A 21,447-nucleotide genomic window follows, 5' to 3' on the forward strand; every position below is an offset into this window, starting at 1 on the left:
TAAAAAATAAATAAGTTTCATTTTACCTCAGAATTTTGGGTTGGCCGCAAATCTTAGGCTACTCATGAATTCAGAAGATAATCTAGAGTTCTTAACACTTTCTATAAGCTGACTTGATTTTGTTCATTTCAGTGTAGTGTAGAGTAATAGTTACATCCTTTTTTCTCCTTTGCTTTTTTAGTATTGGATAGAGTTTTAGAACTAACTGAAGGGACGTCTGGGTGGCTCAGCGGTTGAGCATCTGCCTTTGGCTCAGGGCATGACCTTAGGGTTCCGGGATCAAGTCCCACATCAGGCTCCCTGCATGGAGCCTGCTTTTCCCTCTGCCTATGTCTCTGCCTCTCTCTCTGTGTCTCTTATGAATAAATAAATTTAAATCTTAAAAAAAAAAAAGTAACTGAAGATATCTGCTTTTCATTATGGTAGGATTAATTATTGTAATATGACAGTTGAATCTTTTTATGGAACATACTTATTGACATCAAAGTAATACATAAGCTAGCTTGGTAGTACTGGCAGACTGAGAAAGGTGGAGTGAGGCCGAGAGAGAGAGAAGGGCAGGCAGGAGCAGGAGAGGGAAGAGGCTATTACTAATGTTTGTGATATGTCAAATCATTATAAGGTTAACTATTAAATTAGCAACCACAAGCTAATTTAAAATAGCTGATTTACACATCTATCCTATTAAAATTTTGTCAATAGTCTGTATTATTTACTTCTCACATGGTTGCTTGTTCTTGCATTTAAAGACATGATTGTACTTTTTTTGAACTATTTATTATTTCACACCCAGTGCTAAAAAATGTGAATCTTCTAAGCAAATAGAAGGAATTATTTCTGTAAAAAGATTGTGAGTACTGCTCAGGATTATCCCAATATAGTATAAAATCATAGATATTAGGTAGAATCCATGTACTATCGATTAAAACAAAATATCTTTTTCTTATTGGGAAGTGAGTGTCTGTTTCAGTGCCTCAAATAAGAGGTTTGGAACTACTGAAAAAGCCTTTTCCATCATGTGTTCATATCTTTGACTTTATTTTTTTCTCCAGAAATTTTTACTTTGAAATATTTCTCATTTTGTGGACATATTTTATTGTAATGCATAACAATACCTCTCTTTAATTAAATACTTTTTGTATGAAATAACTAGCAAAGATTTGCAACTGCTTTTATTATCTGATTTCCTTTATTTAGAGATTTATCTCAATAATTGAATCCTTGTCTCTTTCTCAAATGATCTATAAAATCATGAATCCTAAATTAAATAAAAACATTAAAAATATCTACCGATAATTTATTTGTATTAGCTTCTTTTCTCTTTCCAGTTAAATTACCACAGTTCTTAAGTGTGTAAATGTGATTTTTCAAGAAAACTAATGATGTGTCTTATTACTTTTTTAATAGATTGAACTTCACCAGCTTAAAATCTACTGTAACTCAAACTTCATAGCACAAGAAACCTGTTGCGAAATATCAGATACTAAGGTAAGTTAATTTTCTTGGTATGTGAAGAATATAGAATGCTAGTTGCCTAGTCCATAGAGTGCAAATATAGGGCAGCTTTGAATATCTTCTGTTGAAGCCAGGTAAGTAATTTGTTCCAAGTAAGAGACCCCTCATAGTGCTCTCACATAGTTTATAAAATTCGAATCCCATTGTTTTGTCTTGAATTTTGGGAATGATACATCCTTATGTTGGACTCAACATATATTAAAGAGAATTTATGACTTTCTCCCTAAACTATGTTCTGATAGCATCATCATTTTCCAGCTGCAGAGATTTTAAATCTGTAAACATATCTTATTCTTACTCATTTTTCTCTTCTAGCCTGTTATCCATTCTGGATAGTTTTCCTTTGTGATAGATTTTTTAAAAGACTTTATTTATTTGAGAGAGACAGAGAGAGAGAGAGAGAGAGCACACAAACAGAGGTGAGGGGCAGAGGAAGAAGGACAAGCAGACTCTGAGCTGAGCAGGGAGCCCAATGTGGAGCTCAGTCTCAGGACCCTGAGAACATGACCTGAACAGAAGTTAGACACTTAACCGATTGAGCCACCCAGGGGCCTGTGATAGATATTTCATCTTCCTTCTCCCTGTTACCGACCTGGTCCACCTTTATCTCATGCCTGGATTGTTACATTATCATGTCAACTGCCTTCCCTGTCTCTAGACTTTTTTCTTTCCAGCATAACCAGAATAACCTCTGAATCACTGCTTTGTATATGCATTTATTTTCTCTTACTAAACATTTATTATTCAAAAACATTGATCTTCTAGACATTGTGCTATAAAACAAGGCAATAACAGACATGAATAAGCTACAATCCCTGCCCTCTATTCATCCCTTTTTCAAAGTCTTTGGTCACTCTTTGTTGGCAAAAAACCATAAACTCAGTTACTTAGCCTCTCATTCTTAATATCCCCAACCTAACTGTGCAACTGTTACTTTCTTATACTAATCTTTCCTTTAAAAAAAAGGTGGGGGGGAGATGCCTGGGTGGCTCAGTGGTTGAGTGTCTGCCTTCCGCTCATGGCATGATCCCAGGGTCCGGGATCAAGTCCCACGTCAGGCTCCTTGTGGGGAGCCTGCTTCTCCCTCTGCCTGTGTCTCTGTCTCTGTCTCTCTCTCTCTGTATCTCTCATGAATAAATAAATAGAATCTTAAAAAAAAAAAGTACTTTCTCCAGCTCTCATTATAATGGTCATGTGTGCTATCTTGTATTATTAGATATAGTTGTATTTGTTTTTAATGTATTCAACTACCTTTTAAACTCATTGAGGGGAGTTATACTTTCATGCTCTTCTTTTTTATTCCTATGCTTTGTTTGTAGAAGATGATCAAAATATTATTTCTTAACTTGTTGACTTTATCAACTATTAAAGGAGGTAGTTGGAACAAAATGGTGTTTAAAAGGGACTAATTCAATGAAGTATTACAGAAAGAATATATGAAAAGTGAAAGTAAAAGATGAAAACATTTTTCTTTGTATATTAGATTTCCTAGAAGTTCTATACTTACCGTCCAAAATTATATGATAATTTTATCAATAGTTTAGTAATTAAAAATATTTTTAATTTCTGTCAGTCACTGTGGGTAGTAGAATAACAATGTGACTGATTCAAAGCAATGCTAAATTTTTCAAAACTATTTGTTTTGCTTATATAATTTGGTTTTTATAAAGCATATCTCCAACCCAGCTTATGGTTCTCATTCCAAGCAAAATGAAAGATAGCCAAATATCTTTCTAAAAATCTCTAAAAGGATAATTTATAATGCCAATCTTCATACTTGAAAGACTTAGAATTCCTGGACCCACATATTTAAATTTTGAAGATGTAATTCTCTAAAAGTTTATTTTTTATATTAATTATTCCTTTAGGACATAACTCTTAAAATAATAATTTTTCCTGGTTGAAAAGTAACAAAACAATGTTTTGATTTATCTAAATACTGTATTTTTGACCAGTATTTTTTACTCTTTCATCACATAATAGATATTTTCAATTCAAATTATGAGAAAACTGTTTAAGGAAGTATAGGTGATAAATTTGATGGAGTGGTTTGATTATTAAATGCAATGACTAATCTCACAAATTATGGAAAAAATTTAATCACATCTTAAAACGATTATTTAGGAATTAAAGTGAGAAAAATAAGGTAGGAATTCATCTCTGACCATAGGAAAAAAAAAATGACAAAATCCTGCTCATTCTCTTGCTGATAATTATTTGAAGGGACATCACTATTCTGTTAATGAGGAGCAGAAAATAGAGAGATGCTACATTTTACAAATGGGAACATATAATTTGGAAGATAAATAATTATATAAAAGCCATTTAAGTGCATCTGTTATAATTCTGACACCAACTTTTTTTTGAAAAATGTGTTGAATTCAGAAAATTTTAATGTGCTTGCTTAAGAATTTAATTTTATCTGGAATTTAAAATTAGACATGTTTTTTGTTAATATTTTATAGCATATTTTAAGGGTAAGTTTTATTCAAAATAATCTGTAAATATACTTTTCTTCTATTAATTAGATTTTCTGTTTCTGTAAAGTTTCATGACTTTAGACTGTTAGACTTTTACGACTACAGACTTAAACAGAAGGAGAAAATCAGCAACATTCATTGAAAATAAATAAGAAATCTGATTAAAATTTGTAGGGCCAATTAATTAAATATGTCAAATCGAAACCAGAGTTTTATGAAGGGAGAAGTTCTTACTTATATATTTTTATGATCCCTTTAGGCACTTTTTGGACAGTGTGTAAAGTTTTATAGTGAATGTTGAGACATACTTTTAAAGTCATTTAAATCCTCAATTTAATATAATAAATCAATTATCCAGATCAAAATTATGAACTCAAATTAGGTCTTGGTCATCTGAATGGGAACTGGTAGAGCAGGAACTTATTGGAAAATCATATCAAATCATATGAGATAAAAGGACTATTCTGGTGATAATCATATTTCATTCTAATATGACTTTTAGACTTGTGGACTTGGAAACTTATTAGGATAACAAAATAGCTAATTATTAAATCTGGAGAGAGTAAAAGTGATAGACCTAGGAGTAGACAACAGGAAACTAGTCCCAGGGTTTCTGGGTGTTGTTTTTCTTCCAGTTTTTGTTGTTTTCACAAGCATTAGAGTGCTACCCTTCTTTTTCTCAAAATATATTTTTGTTTTAAAAATTATGTATGGGGTGCCTGGGTGGCTCAGTTGGTTAAACATCTGCCTTCCACTTAGGTCATGATCCTGGGGTCTCCAAATCAAGTCCTGCATCTGGCTCTCTGCTCAGTGGGGAGCCTGCTTTGTCCTCTGCCTCTCCCCACTCCCCCAGCTCATGCTTGCTCTCTCACTTTCTCTTTTTCTCTTTCTCTTTGGCAAAAATAAATATATAAAAACCTTTAAAATTTATGTATGTTTATTTTAGAAAACTTGGAAAATACAGCCAAATTCAAAGAAAGAATATCAACTGTAGTCTCACCATAATAAATAACCACTAACAATCTTTTAGTTTTGTATCCTAGCAATATTTTTCCAAGCATATATAATTTGTAGTATAAAAAGTAATGTGTGAACCCTTTCCCCTAAATTGCAAATTCAGAGTTATGAAATTACAGATTCACAGTTACAGACCGTGGTGAGGAGCCTAGTAAATGATGTGGAGAAGAAAGGATGCATTTATCCTCCCCATCTGGATTTATTTTTGAGAGAAAAAAAAGTTCATTCCTTCATAACTAAGTTTTGCTTCATGTCATCCTACATGTTCTGAACCCACTGCTTAAGTATGAAATTCACCACTTGTCTGTTACAATGGAGACGTTTTGATAACTTTAAAGGACAATGGACTTTAAATACCAGGATTAAGATATACTTTAATTAAGTCCTATCCTGGAGCATAAAAAGGATTTATTTTCCACTTTTACATGCCTTTCCAGTCATCTTGTTCTAAAAGTTCAAGTTGCTTGCTTTTATTTTATATTTTGTTCCACAAACATATACACAGATGTGATATGTGTAACTATTTTATTGTAACAATGCAGATATTGTAGATGTTTGATATTACTGTACTTAATCATAAAGTCATTTATAATAGCTTTAGAAGTCCTCAACACACCAAGTTTTTAGTGCATTTCTTGCATGTTGTCACTGTAATAAAACATATCAGGGACCTAGTAAAAGAGCAAAGGCATTATGAATTCTAACATACCAGTGTTGACTTTTGGCTCATTAGAAGGCAGTTCTTGTAGGCAAGTTTAGTCATCCCTAGTTTGGTGGGAGCCAGTATTTGGAATGTTAGAATGTTTGGAATTGACCCTCATCATTTTTCTGGATTTTAGTGTCCAGAGCAGGATGGCTATGGAAGTACTGCCTCATCATTGTTACCCGCTCACGCCAGTAAAATGTCTGCCTATCTGCCAGTAAAGCAGGAACTTCAAGACCGGTGCCAGTGCATTCCAAACAAGGTTTGCTAGTTTTAAATCTGTGCTCACTGAAAAGCCACTACACAAAGTGAGCCAAGCCCCTTGGATGTGGCCCCAGTGCATAGAATGTGTCTTGACCTTTAAGCTCTAGTTGAATCAAATATGTAAACCACTCTGTCCCCGAGGTGGGTTAAGAAAAGGGAATAGGATTTCCTGGATTTTTTTTCTGAATAGTTCTGAAGCCATCAGACTTTCTTTCCAGGCTGTGAGTTAGAATGGATAGAAAGGTAAGGGGGGAACCCACCTGTACAAGGGACAAATGTTGAGTACTTAACGTGTCAGGAGTAGGCTTAGTTCTGGGAATTCACAGTTGAAGAAAACTGCCTGCTCTATAACACATACACGAAGATACTCTATATAGTATTTCTTTGTTGTGTACTGAAACTGTAGGAAATAGGCAGAGAATCTTACTTAAAGAATGTACTACACCTATACCAGTATGGTCCGTTCGTCAGAAAGAGTAGTCCCATGGACCTACATAAACTTCTTATAGTATTGTTAATGGCCGTCATGAGGCTGTGCTAAAAGGAAACTGAGTGATTTCTTGATGGTTTTCCTCTATGCCAATACCAGAGGAAAGGAAAGAGGAAAAGAAAACTAGCCCTGGTTCCTAGAATAGAATGTCCCCTAGCACTGTGACTTAATACATGCCCTTGGAGACTTAACACATCCTGCGACCACTTCACTCCTGGCTGGACGAGTAGGTATAGGGGTGAGGTGAAAGTTTAGAGGAACCTTAATTTCTTCTAGGGACCAATACTGCATCACATGCTCCATGAGAAAGGCAGGCACAGGTGCAGGGGCCGTAGAGGAGCATCACATGTCCACCCACAGTCCATGGAAAGTCTCACGGAGGTGATGATGTCAAGTGAAATTTGGAAGAGGGAGAGTACTGAGCCTCCTGGGCAAGGGAAGGGTATTCTAGCAGAGGGATCAACATCAGCTCAGAGGAGAGTAAAGCTTTATCCTTCTATTGTCACCTTCATATTTATAAACTATTAGTCTTTAGCTCAGTGTGACAGAATGTTTGATAACACAGAATTAATTTTTGCTCAGGGAGAAGCAGGATTGCCGGGAACGCCAGTCTCACCTGGTCAGAAAGGAGATAAAGGAGAACCGGTAAGAAACCTCAGAACGTTGTCAGGATGAAAGTGAGTTTGTTTAAAAGTGACTTTAAAATGCATCCATCTCATATCTCTATGTCCCATACAAATGCACATTTCTGTTAAAGGGTATTTTTTTTTTTTTTTTTAAATTTTTTTTTTTTTATTTATTTATGATAGTCACAGAGAGAGAGAGAGAGAGAGGCAGAGACACAGGCAGAGGGAGAAGCAGGCTCCATGCACCGGGAGCCCGACGTGGGATTCGATCCCGGGTCTCCAGGATCGCGCCCTAGGCCAAAGGCAGGCGCCAAACCGCTGCGCCACCTAGGGATCCCCTGTTAAAGGGTATTAAGGACTATATTTAAATGCTGATTGCTGAAATAAGGAAGACTACATCAACATTCAAATATGCTTTTGAGTTCCTATTGGAACTAAAATTTGAAAAGATGTGGAAACCCCAATATTTGTATCTATAAACTATAAGCAAAATTGTGAAGCAAGAAAGTTTCTTTTTTTAGTTGTGCCCTAACCTTCTTGAGCATTCTCTTCTCCAAATATTTGAACTCTTATTTCTCTTGTGTGCAGATGAATCCTCACTAAAGATTTTTTTAGCTTCCTATCATTTGTTTGCATGTTTATCTATTTGTTTTACTTTTTTTAAAAAAAGATTTTACTTATTTATTCATGAGAGACACAGAGAAGGGGAGGCAGAGACACAGGCAGAGGGAGAAGCAGGCTGCATGCAGGGTCTCCAGGGTCATGCCCTGGGCAGAAGACAGGCACTAAATCGCTGAGCCACCCAGGCTGCCCTATTTGTTTTTCTTTTAAATAAGGTTTTATCCCTTCACTCATTTCTCCAACTCCACTCCTTACCTCTGACAACCACCAATCTGTTCTCTGTGTATGTGAGCTTGGTTTTCTTTTTTTCCTTCTTTTTCTTTTCTTTTCTTTTCTTTTCTTTTCTTTTTTTCTTTTCTTTCTCTCCCTCTCTCTCTTCTTCTCCCCCTCTCTTTCTTTCTTTTCTTTCCTTCACATATAAGAGAGATCATATAGTATTGGTCTTTTACTGTCTGGTTTACTTCACTTACTATTAATGCCTTTGAGGTCAATCCATGTTGCCATAAATGGCAAGATTTTATTCTTTTTATGGCTGAATGATATTCTAGTGTGTGTATGTGTATGTGTGTGCATGTATGTGTATTGTATCTTCTTTATCCATTCATTCATTGATGGACATTTAGATTGTTTCCACATCTTGGCTACGGTAGATAATGCTGTAATGATGAATGTGAGGTGCATAATCTTTTCGAGTTAATATTTTTATTTTCTTCAGATAAATACTCAAAGTGGAATTGCTAGATCATTTTACATTTTTAATTTTTTTTTAAGAATATCCATACTGTTTTCCACAATGGCTGTACAATTTATATTCTCATCACTAGTGTGTGAAATCTTTTCTCTCTCCACCTCCTCATGAACACTTTTATTTTTAATAATAGCCATTCTAACAGATGTGAGGTGACATCTCCTTATGGTTTTGATTTGTTATTTCCTTGATGATTAATGATGTTGAGCATCTTTTCATGTACCAGTTGGTCATCTATATTTCTTCTTTAAAATAATATTTTATTCAGACTTCTGCCCATTTTTAAATTGGATTTAATTTTTTTTGCTATTGGGTTGTATGAATATTTTGGATATTAGCCCCTTCTCAGATATGTGATTTACACATGTTTTTATCATTCAACAGGTTGTCTTTTCATTTTTTGATGGTTTCCTTTACTGTGTAGAAGCTTTGTAGTGTCATATAGCTCCACTTACTTATTTTTCCTTTTGGTGTCAGATTTTAAAATGATCACCAAGACCTACATCAGGGAGCTTAGTGCCTGTTTTCTTCTAGGAGTTTTTATAGTTTCAGATATTATATTCATGTCTTTAATCTATTTTGAGTTAACTGTGTAACATAGTGGTCATACATAACTGTGTAAGATAGTGGCCAAATCTTATTTTTCTGCCTATGGCTACCCAGTTTTCCCAACATCCTTTATTGGAGAGGCTATCATTTCCTCATTGTATATTTTTGGCTCCTTTGTCATAAATTAATTGGACATTTATGTATGGATTTATTTCTTGTTTCTCTATTTTTCCACAGATCTATGTATCTGTTTTGTTGCCAATATTCCACTGTTTTTATTACTATAGCTTTGTGACAGAGTTTGAAATCAGGAAGCATGATTCCACCAGCTTTGTTCTTCTTTCTCAAGGTTGCTTTGGCTATTGGGTTTTTTTGTGATTCCATACAAATTTTAGAGTGATATCTTCTATTTCTTTGAAAATTGCCATTTTGATAGGGATTGCGCTGTATCTGTAGATTGCTTTGGATAGGGCTTATATTTAAACAATATTAATTCTTCTAATCCATGAGCATGGATTATCTTTCCATTTGTGTCTTCTTCAATTTCTTTTATTAATGTCTTATAGTTTTCAGTATATATGTCTTCCACCTCCTTGGCTAAGTTTATTCCTTGGAATTTTATTCTTTTGATGCAATTATAATGAAGAGTTTATGAAATTTCTCTTTCTGATAGTTCACTATTGGTGCATAGAAACACAACAGATTTTTTAGTCTTGATTTTATACTCTGTAAGCTTACTGAATTTGTTAATTAGTTCTTACGGTTTTTTGATGGAGTCTTTACAGTTTTCTATATATGAAATCATGTCATCTTCAAATAGTGACAGTTTCACTTAGTCCTTTCCAGTTCGGATGCCTTTTCTTTCTCTTTCATGCCTGATTGTCTTGGCTAGGACTTTTAATACAATGTTAAATAGTAATGATGGAATTTGTCTTGTTCCTGATCTTGGAGGAAAGACTTTCAACTTTTCACCATTGAGTATTATGTTGGCTGTGGGCTTGTCATATATAGCCATCATTATTTTGAGGTCTTTCCCTCTATACATACTGGTGAGAATTTTTATCATATATGGGTGTTGAATTTTGTCAAATACTTCTTCTGCATCTATTGAGATGCTATATGATTTTTATCCTTCATTTCATTAATGTGATATATCATATTAAACCATCCTTGCATGCCTGTAACAAATCCCACTTGCATGATGGTGTATGATACTTTAAATACATTGTTGAATTCTGTTTGCTAATATTTTGTGAAAACTTTTTAATCTGTGTTCATCAGGGATAGTAGCCTGTAATTTTCTTTATTTGTGGCATACTTGTTTAGTTTTAATATCAGGGCATTTTTGGCCTCATAAAATGGGTTTGGAGCCATTCCCTCTTACTCCATTTTTTGGAAGAGTTTGAGAAGGATTAGTATTAATTCATTTTTGAATGTTTGGTAGAATTCACCAGTGAAGCTGTCTGGTCCTGTAGATGTGTACTGAGAATTTTTTTATTAATGATTCAATGTCATTATTAGTAATCAATCTCCTAAGATTTTCTGTTTATTATGGCATGGTTCAGTCTTGGTAGGATATATGTTTCAAGGAATTTATCCACTTTTTCTACATTGTCCAATTTGTTGACATATGATTGTTTATAGTAGTCTCATGATCCCTTATATTTCTGTGATATTGGTGTAACTTCCTTTTCATTTTTGATTTTATTTGAGTCCTCCCTTTTTCTTTTCTTGATAAGTATACTTTAGAGTGGTCAATTTTGTTTCTCTTTCAAAGAACCAACTCTTAGTTTCGTTGATCTCTATTATGTTTTTTGTCTCTATTTCATTTATTTCTGTGGTACTTTGTCTTTCCTTCTACTGACTTTGGGATCTATTTGCTTTTTTCCCTCTAATTCCTTCAGATGTAAAGTTAGACTGTTTATTTGAGACTTTTCTTATTACATATGGTAGGCACTTATCACTATGAACTTCCCTCTTAGAATTTTTTTGTTGTATCCCACAATTTGGTCTGCTATATTTACATTTTCATTTGTCTCGGGTATTTTTTTATTTCTCTTTTGATTTTTCTTTGATCTATTGATTATTCAATAGCATATTGTTTAATGTCCAATTATTTGTGAAATTTATTGTGGTTGGAAGAGATGCTTGAAATGATTTCATTTTCTTAATTTTTTTGTTTCAAGTTTTTATTTAAATTCTAGTTAGTTAATATATAGGGTAATATTCATTGCAGGAGTAGAATTCAGTGATTCATCACTTACATGTAACACCCAGTTTTCATCAAAACAAGTGCCCTCCTTAATACTCATCACTCACATAGCCCATTTAGCCTGTCTTGAACCTACCTCCATCACCTCTGTTTATTCTCTGTAGTTAGGAATGTCTTATGGTTTGCTTCCTTCTCTTTTTTTTCTCTTCCCCTATGTTCATCTGTTTTGTTTCTTAAGTTTAAACATGAGTGCAATCATAGAGTATTTGCCTTTCTCTGACTGACTTATTTCACCTAGCATAATAGACTCTAGCTCCATTCACATCATTGAAAATGGCAAGAGTTTATTCTTTTTGATGGCTGCATAATATTCCATTGCATATGTGTATATACATATGTATATATGTACATATACATACATATACAAACCATATATTCTTTATCCGTTCATCATTGATGGATCTTTGGGTGATTTCTTTAACTTGGCTGTTGTTGATAATGCTGCTATAAGCATGAGGGTGCATGAGCCCCTTTGAATCAGTATTTTTGCATCCTTTTGGTAAATACTCATCATCAGGGAAATACAAATCAGCTTCTTAAGTTTATTAAGATTGATTTTGTGGCCTAACCTTTGATATATCTTTAAAAAATGTTCCCTGTGCACTTGAGAACAATATATATTTTGTTGCTTTTGCATGAAATGTTCTGATCCTGGTGGATAATGCTTTCGTTTTATTCTTGAATTCATTTAGTTGAGGGTTCTTGCATCTCTGTTTCTCAGGGATATTGGCTTATAATTTACTTTTCTTGTGACTTCTCTTGTCTGCTGATGGCTCCCCACTGAAGATTCTTTCTTGGCTCCCTAACCTTTTTTTGCACAGCACTTTGTTGAACTAATTTTAGGCAATATCCCATGCTTACAGATTTGCCTTTCCCTTTTCCCAACCATATCAAAACTTAAGTGTTCCATTTTCCACTTTTTAATGTCATGTCTTTTGTTAGCTAACTAGATAAATTAATTTGAGCTAAGCTTAGGAGTTATTTTTTTTCAACTTTCCAAGGTGAAACAGATTTGAATTCCATTCATGCCTTAACTTGGAAGTCTATGGTTCTAAATTAGCAGCATAGTCTAAGTGGGCTCCTTATTATAAAGGGTAGGAGCAATGATTGATCCTTCAAAGTTGCACAGCAACTTCATAGACATTTGACTTCCAAAAGAAGTCAAGCTACTCATTGTAGCTTGCATGGGAACTTTAGGCACCTTAGCAGATCTTTGAGGGAATTTAGATGTAGGATGGAACATTTATTTTTGCCCTTTAAATCAAATTACTTGGGTTGATTTTGCTTAATGCTGTTATATAAAAATTTAAAATGATTAAACTAGTTCTAAGGACTACTTCAATCAAACCAACTAAATAAATCATTATAACAATAGTTAGTATTTATTGAGTACTTACCATGTGCCCAACACTGGGAAGAGTGATTTAGATGTGTTATCTTTTTGATTCTTAAAACTCTTCATATTTAGTATTGGTATTACTGTTTTAGAGAAAGCAAAACTGAAGTTTAGGGAGGTTAAATTATTGCCCAAGGCCACGTGGTGACTAGTCAAGTTGGGATCTAAACCTAGACATGTCAAATCCAGTTTGCATTTTGAAGGTTGCTCTATATTTTAAAAGCTCTTCAGAATTATTTGTGTTTTTGATAATGACACTTCCACTTGAAATATTTTTCCTTATAACTTCATAAAGAATTTCAACCCTATATTTTTATACTCATTTTGCAGCTGAGAGAACTGTGAATGGGTAGAATTGTGTGCCCATGATAACATAATTAAGAGGACTCATAGAGTAGAAAGATCTGGATTAATCTCAACTCTTCTCAGGTTAGCAATGTGAGTTTGGCTAAGCCACCCAGTTTCTTCATGCTTCATTTCCCTCATCTGTAAAGGAGGGCATATCATCTATCAGTTCTTCTCACGTTGTAAGGTTGACACAAAGTACTTTGAAAATGCATATCTGTCTTACTTCTTGGTGATTTAACTTGACTTTTCCATTCTTTGACTTACCAATTCTATCAATTTAAGATTATTGGCATAGGAAGAAATTTCATATGTCAGCTTCGGAAGGAGTAAAATACTTTAAAAATATCCCTGCCACTTTTAAAAAACATTAAGTACATATTAAGGAAAATCATTATATCACCTTTAAATGGTGTGTGTTTTTTTAAAATATTTTATTTATTTATTCATGAGAGACACAGAGAGAGAGAGGCAGAGACACAGGCAGAGGGAGAAGCAGGCTCCATGCAGGGAGACGGACATGGGACTTGATCCCGGGTCTCCAGGATCACGCCCTGGGCCAAAGGCAGGCGCTAAACCACTGAACCACCCAGGGATCCCTAAATGATGTTTTTTTTTAAAAAAGATTAAGTATTAAAACTCTCTTGTTAGATCATATGTCTTTTAAAGACTCATTCTTTCCTCCATACTCTTTAGTTATACAGTAAATGTCTCCTTTAATTAATTCATTAATTCATCAGCAACTATTTATGGAGTTCCTATTATTATAACAAAAAGTGTGCTAAGTTCTGGAGCTATGGCAGTAGTGAGAAAACACAAGCTTACTCTCACTGAGTTTACAATCTAGTAATGATTTGTTCAATGAACTTTCCCTCCCTCCGTAGGAAAGAAAACCAGTAGAAAAGGATTAGGAAGGAATTAGTAAACATGAAAATTATTAGCAAAATTTTGTATTCCAAATCTATAAAATATACAAAAATGTATCTTAGGATTAAAGTGTGTTATATAGCTTCCCATTTAAGATATGTTTTAAAAAATATTAACATTGGTTTTAATTTCCAGACTACACAAAATTCATAATTGCAAATGATTTTAGTGGCAAGGTACAAACAGCTGGGATAAAATAAATTGATGATCTACAAAATAAGACAAATAATTAATTGGTATTATACTTCCTTTATTTTTTTCAATACAAGCACCAGCATTTGATTAAACTACCATAGCACTTGCTGTATAATTATGACTTTAGATGACTGTGGCTATGAATATGTTCAGCTTTCTGGCACTTGTAATAAACATAGATGTATTGTTTCATTTTAAGGAGTCAATGATGAGTCTGTTCCTGTTCTTATTGTACTGTGTGATCCTGCAACTTTAATGTGCAATAAATAAAGATAACTTTCCTCTCTGTTTAAGTCTGCTATATAATTTTCATTATTAGAGTAGGTGCACAAAATAATGCCTCCATAGCTTGAAGATTGAAAGTCATTTTGCTCTAAGGCATATTGAATAGTTAATTTTGTGAAATGATCAGAAGTGCAGTGTTACTAAGGGAACCACATGTTCTCAAGGTTTTCCCTTTGGTCTTAAGAATGAGAAAGGATATTTAGGACAGTATATGTAGGACAGTATATTAGAAAGCTTACCTCTTTGGAGCCTGAACCACTTGAGATTGAATCCCATCCACCTCTTATTTGCTTTGAAAGTTATTCTTAACAATACCTAGTCAATGGTTTATTATGAAGAAAGAATACAATAAAATGTATGTTACATAGTGCCAGAAATTGACACATAAGAGGTACTGAAAAAATATGTTTCTTCTGCTTTCCTATCCGTAGTATAATTGTTCATATATTGAGGGAGAGGTGGAAATAATTCTTTTAGTTTGAGTTTAGTTTCTTATGTGACTTAACCAAAAACAAATTAATCTTCTTTTGTAAAATAATCCCTTAGAATTTGCAATTGATTAAATATTTATTATATAAAAATCTTGAATTGTTATTCTATGCTACTTGCAGTAAATATTAACAACGTATTGATAGTTACTTTCTTGAAAAGGTCACTTAATGATTTAAGTATTTCTTTCAAATCTGTCTTCTGTTCCCAACATTATTTGACAATGAACAATTATGTAAGTAAATCCTTTCCCACCTGAGTCAAAACCCACCCATGACTTCCTATCTCCTTCAAGATAAACACTGAAGCTCTCTCCGTGGCTCCAAGGCTTCACATAATGTGTAGAGCTCTCCCTATCCCACTCTCCACTCCCTATATCGTGTCATATCCTCTTCCCTTGTTTACTCTTGCTCTATGCTCTTTACACCAGGTTATACATACCTGGGATTTCCTTAGATAGCCCCTTGGCTTTCTCCTTCACACCATTTAGGTTCTTACTCAAATATCACTTTAAAATAGAAAAACCTATTCTGATGCCTTTATGTAAAAAACATTCCTTCATTCCACTTCTGTCTTCTTTCATAGCATTTTTAGTGTCACCTGACTTGTTAGTATTATATATCTATTTATTTCCCCCACTAGAATAGGAATTTTGTGAGCAGTATATGTAGAACAGCACATAATAGGTGTTGAATGAATGAATCAACACCACACCTGAAAGAAAGTCTAAATCATCAACTCAGCTGTTTCTAGAACCTATAAATTTGATGTCCTAATTGCCCGGGGAACTTTGTCAAGCAGGACAAAGAGTCAATTTGCAAAGAAAGAGCTAGATATGCTAAATCATAAAGGACTGTTATTAACTATTGTTCTACTATACTTTAAAAAAAAAACAAAAGTTAGTGATCTGATCAGTTTTAGCTTCACATTGCTAATTAGCAATGAAGAATCAGAAATAGTTGAAAAAAACAAGTTTGGGCTTAATTAATGCTTTATTAATCTGATTTATTGCCTTTTTTCTTTTCATAAAAAGTATGACCCTCTTCATAGAGTAAGATGGTTTGAAATTCAACCACTGCATGGATTTGAACCCCTAGATGTGATCGATATTCTATATTAGAGCACCTAATCAAATTATCTCATTTGTCCAAGAGTAAACTCTAGATGACATTATTTGAAATAATAATGAACACTTTTCCTTCATTCAGATTTGATTATTGTAATTTTCTACATCTTTTAAACCACCACCACCAATCCCCTTTTTAGCATATGTAGTTAGCAACCTAATTACTTAGCAACCACTTTACTTTCTCAGTTCTTTAAGACCGTGGCTAATACTTTTACCCACTTCAAAGTTGAAATTCCATCAGAGTTTTATAAAATAGCAGCTCATTTTCAATGTCCCTGAACCTAAGGGGGAGTATGATCTTAGCTCTATTTGGGGAATAATTTTCCAGTTTATTTTAAATTATTATCTTTCAATATCCAGTTAATTTCCAAAAACATATAGACTTTATGAAATGATTGCTTTGCTGACATACTTCGAGAGAAAACTAAAATAATTTTAAATGGAATAAGTTAACTTACTTCACTCTATAGTCAGAAACTTTGGTATAGATTCATTTCCATTACTCCCTCCTTCTGATCTCAGTATGTGGATGTTTCCATTTTGAATAGTCTAATGCATTAACTGAGGGATTACTCATGAGTTTCCCTTTATTTTCTTTTCAATCTGACATTACTCATATGCTCATTCTATAGGCACACCATACCAATAAAAAGTAATTGAATCAATACATGTTCACAATTTTTTTGAAAGATGGAATATATTCTCTTAGTTGTAAGCTCTCAGAGGTAGGATTTAATATTGACTTTTGACTTTCTATGTCAGTATAAATCTATTATTGAATATATCTTATATATTTTGTTTTGTATCAATTTTATTTTTATATCAATTTTACCCAACCTGATGTAATCTCATCTAATCAGTAGGAATTTAAAGTTGAAATTTAGTTGTGTACCTTAAATCTGAAATGAATATGTAATATCACTGTAATAATAGCATGATATATTCATAAAATTCTGATATATTTCTTAGTCTCTGCCACACAATAGTGATAGAGAAACTCATTCAAAAAGTTTATCTTATTTTCCACCCTTTCAAGGATAAATTTATTAGACAGAATTTGTGGTAGAGCCATTAAGCAGATATAGGTAATGACATATCAGTTTCATTGAGAATATTTTTTCCAGTTTAGATGGAAAAGCAGGGAAGTTAACAATTGGATTGCCCCCGCTGTGGGATTTCCCTAGAGGATAAAAAGAAAGATCAGGCACATTAATGAAACAAATATGAGTCCCTTAGAGTATAAAATTTCATGACTTATATGAATTGAAAACATCAGATATTAGGTAAGATAAAAGCAACAGAATCATTCCTTACCTTTGATAAATATAAAAGAAATGGCAAAGCTGAATTACATATATCTGTGTGGAGAAAGCCTAGTTTTAGTTTGTTTTAGTTTTGATTAGCACTTTGATATTCATTACTTATTACCTTTTTGATAACATGATCAAAAGTATTGTTTAATGACTTGTAGACAATATGAGGAAGGGACTCAGAGAACAAATTTTGGTGCAAGCAGAAGAACATATCTGTGAAATGGTAGATTTTTTTGACCCTAGCAATTAATACACCTTTGAAAAAACCCTCCTAATGAACATTTCTATATTTTAGGGTTCAGGTGGTATTAAAGGTGAATTTGGTGCTCCTGGAATTCCTGGGGAAAAGGTATGTGGATTTGTTATTTGATTAAACTTTCTGGGTGTTTTAAAAGGTTGTACCAGATAGAAAGACAGAAGAAGTCTGATAGTTCAGGGGTCAGCAAACTATGAACCTGCTGTAGGGCTGCCAAAAATGCCAACTGTATCATTTTGTAAATAACATTGTGCTGAAGCACAACCACACAAATTTGTTTTCCTATCTGCTTTCGTGCAACATGACAGTGTGAGGCAATTGTGGCAAAAATCATATGACCTGAAAAGTCTAAAATATTTACTTTTTATCTGGTCCTTTGCAGAAAAAACTTGCTGTCCCCTGCTCTAGAACATTGCCCATTATTCTGAGATCCCCAAGGCTTCTTAGTTTCATTTTTAAATATACACTATAATATCTTTTAATACATATTTCACTATAGACATAAATTGACATTTAAAAATACAGTACCACATGAAATATTATCAATAAAAAATGAGAAATATATTCAGTCTATCAATTAAACGCTAAAAATATGGTATTTATCTCATAAAATGGTTGATTTTCATGTTGTTTATATTTTTTTAATTTATTTTATTTAAATTAAATTTGCCAACATATAGTATAACACCCAGTGCTCGTCTCATCATGTGCTCTCCTTAATGCATGTTGTCTTTTCTAATACTGTGAAGATAATTCTACTTGATGAAATTACTCACAAGAGGTTAGTGTTGCAGTTCACCATTATATTTAAGTTCAGTTTTGTTTTGTTTCATAAATTTTTTTATTTGAGTATAGTTGACATGCAATGTTACATTAATGTCAAGTGTACAACATAGTGATTCAGCTTCTCTATACATTGTGCTGCGCTCACCACAAATGTAGCTCCTGTCATCACACATCACTATTATAATATCACTGACTATATTCCCTATGCTGTGTCTTATTCTTGTGACTTATCTATTCCATATATTTAAGTTCAGTTTTTATAGAAACCTTAAGAATTGTTATATTTGTAAATATAAATTGCAATTAAGCTTGTCCTATTTTTCATGATACATAAATGTGTGTGTATCCATACATAAATATAACTTAAACTGCTGAATTATTAAGGTTTCACATGTTGATGCTAAGAAAATGCCCTTCTTCACTAAAATAAATTTAGTATAGGTTTCTGTAGCTGTTTTAGCTCACTAATTATCAAGTGAGTCCATTGTGCCTCATTATCCAGAAGGCCTTGATCCTGTGGTTATTAATCTACAGTTGTCACAAGAATAACTGAAGCAGAAGTGGTAGGAGGTTCAGAAATAATTGGACAGATATTTTTTGAGTCCTTCTAAAATGTGTCTGATTTCTGACTACTTCATTGATGCTACTTTTTTTCTTTTAGTGATTATTTATCCCGATATGCAAATTCCTTACTCCCGTAGTAGTGTAAATGTTAGAATCAGTAAAATCTATGTTGAATGATAATTCCTTGCTGCAAGTTAATGTTTATTTGGGCTGCTATCCTCTTGCTTAATTAAGCTAGCTGATGACATCAATTGCAGACTCTTCATCATAAGTAAAATTTCCTTCAAACACTTGTTCAAAGGTCTAATTCTTTCAAAATGCTTTTCGCCCTACAGCATACTACTCAGTCATCTAACTCCTAAGCAGATTGCCCTATTCCAAATTTGCTTCATACACTTATTCCACCAACCTCTTCCTAAAATACATTATAGTAATCTGATTGCTTGGATTTCGGATCACTGGGATTTTTGGAATTACTTTGAATATGGGAACTTTTTTAAAGCCAAAAACAGAATCACTGGAGTACTTGGACTATAAAATAGATTATAGATAATTGGACTTGTTTACTATGGGATGTAAAGTAAGATTCATATAATTTTACACAATAAATTATGGGAAAGCAGGACAATTAGAGAATTTGTGCAGCTTCCAGTGGTGCTGAATATGGTATCAGGGTACACTTAGCTCTCAGATCCAGGTTTCATGCATCTTCACAGATCCTCCTTAGTGGCTACTACCCTTCCAGTATCTATAGACTTTGATTCTTCTTCTCAGCACTTGTAATTCTTTGGGGTTCTTTTTCTTAGAAATGTTAGGGGCTCTGTTACAAGATAAAATTAAAAAAGATGAATTGTCTCCCTTGCAACAAGAACATACGCAAAGTGCCATCGAACATATATATCTCAGCTATAGTATTCCCAAAGTGAAGCTTTCATAATTTTTTAAGGTTTAATATTTAAACTAGAAAGCTGATTTATATTAATCGAGTGAAGCATATTCCAAGCAGTGTAGAGTAGAATTTGTATATTAACTATACTTTATACTTACATCCAGTGTGATACCATAAAAAATTAAGTGATTTGCATATAAATCCTATCATTCTTAGATAAACCTACACTTTGAAGTTTGACTAGGTGATAGCAGTAAATTTTTTAAGTCAAGGCCCTGAACAAAGTATTCCTTTCTTCTATGGCTCAGGAGAAAAATAGGACACTAAACAACACTATATTATGAAATCAATTGATGGGATATGTGAAGTCATGGAGGATAAAGAACTAGAGCATCAAACTGTCTTCTTTTGTAATTCTGATACTTGTCACCTTATAAAACTTGTACTAGGCAATTTAACCTTATATGTACATACAGCTATACTGCTAACACACTGCAACCAATAACCATACCCTTTACATTTACTCAGCACAGCTAGGATTTTGCCTAAGAGACTTGGTAAATATTCTGTTCTGAGTTCATGTAAGAAAATCTATCTTATATAGCAAGTGTAGCAATTGTTATTAGTTATTAGTCACTGGTGACTTCTGATAAGCTTGACTGGACAGAAACCACTGTCAGCCAAGATGAGTAAGCTGGATAGTCTAATTTCCATGAGAAGTAAATCACTTAATGTGTAAGATCACACATGTACATGCACACATACATACATGCATGCACATACACATATGCACCCATGTGCTCACAACATCCTCATAGTATGTGAGGGAAAAGGAGGTGAGGATTTGGACAAATCCTGCCCACCACGTTACCTCCAAACATAAAACTCAAAGCATGCTTGTATTCATTACTTGTATATTTCAAACAAAAAATTACCTCATTCCCTACTTCATTTATGTATGTCATATACCAGATTTTTTTTGAGAAGTGAGGATATTTTTAAAAAACAGGAATAATTATTTTCTAGTCATATTAATCCTAAAACTGTGATAATAAAAGTTCAATAAATATGGAGCCTAATTGCTACAACCAATTTTCTGTCTGCTTAATTACCTACAGTTTGTCCCTAAAATGTTTATTTTACTAAGAAAACTTCCACGAAAATAATTTTCTCACAGAGTAAGTATGTAGTAAAAGATAGGCATCACTCTTGTAACAATCAGATATTAACTACAGTGTTTGATTGCCTGTGTTTGAAACTCAACTCAAATCATCAATTTGTAATTTCAAGGCATGTCTCTTGGGTTTTTTCCTAAATTGTCTCATTTTTAAAATGGGCATTATATTGTATCTACTTGTAGTTTTAAGGATTAAATGAGATTATTCATAAAAAATGATAGCTTCGTGCCTGATCTATAAATACAGTAGTATCTGCTTATCAGCAGCCAACTGCAATCTGGAAGCAGATGGTCCTCCATCTGACATATGGTCAGAAGGTCAGGAGTATCCTAACGCTATGTCACAATACCTACGTCATTCAACTCACTTCATCTCATTATGTAGGCATTTTATCATCTCACATCATCCAT

At 33.5% G+C, this 21,447-nt stretch overlaps 1 protein-coding gene across 2 annotated transcripts in view; it reads left to right on the top strand.

Moving 5' to 3' along the window:
- COL19A1 (collagen type XIX alpha 1 chain) overlaps positions 1-21,447 on the top strand; it is a 307,907-nt gene that overhangs the window by 50,396 nt on the left and 236,064 nt on the right. For both annotated transcript variants that reach the window (XM_025444536.3, XM_025444537.3), the window contains exons 7-10: positions 1,408-1,488; positions 5,852-5,977; positions 7,052-7,114; positions 17,660-17,713. In XM_025444536.3, coding sequence (XP_025300321.1) covers positions 1,408-1,488; positions 5,852-5,977; positions 7,052-7,114; positions 17,660-17,713 — 324 coding nt within the window. The remainder of the gene's footprint in view (positions 1-1,407; positions 1,489-5,851; positions 5,978-7,051; positions 7,115-17,659; positions 17,714-21,447) is intronic.

The sequence above is a fragment of the Canis lupus genome, chromosome 12 (assembly GCF_003254725.2).
Source record: "Canis lupus dingo isolate Sandy chromosome 12, ASM325472v2, whole genome shotgun sequence".
Classification (NCBI taxonomy): domain Eukaryota; kingdom Metazoa; phylum Chordata; class Mammalia; order Carnivora; family Canidae; genus Canis; species Canis lupus.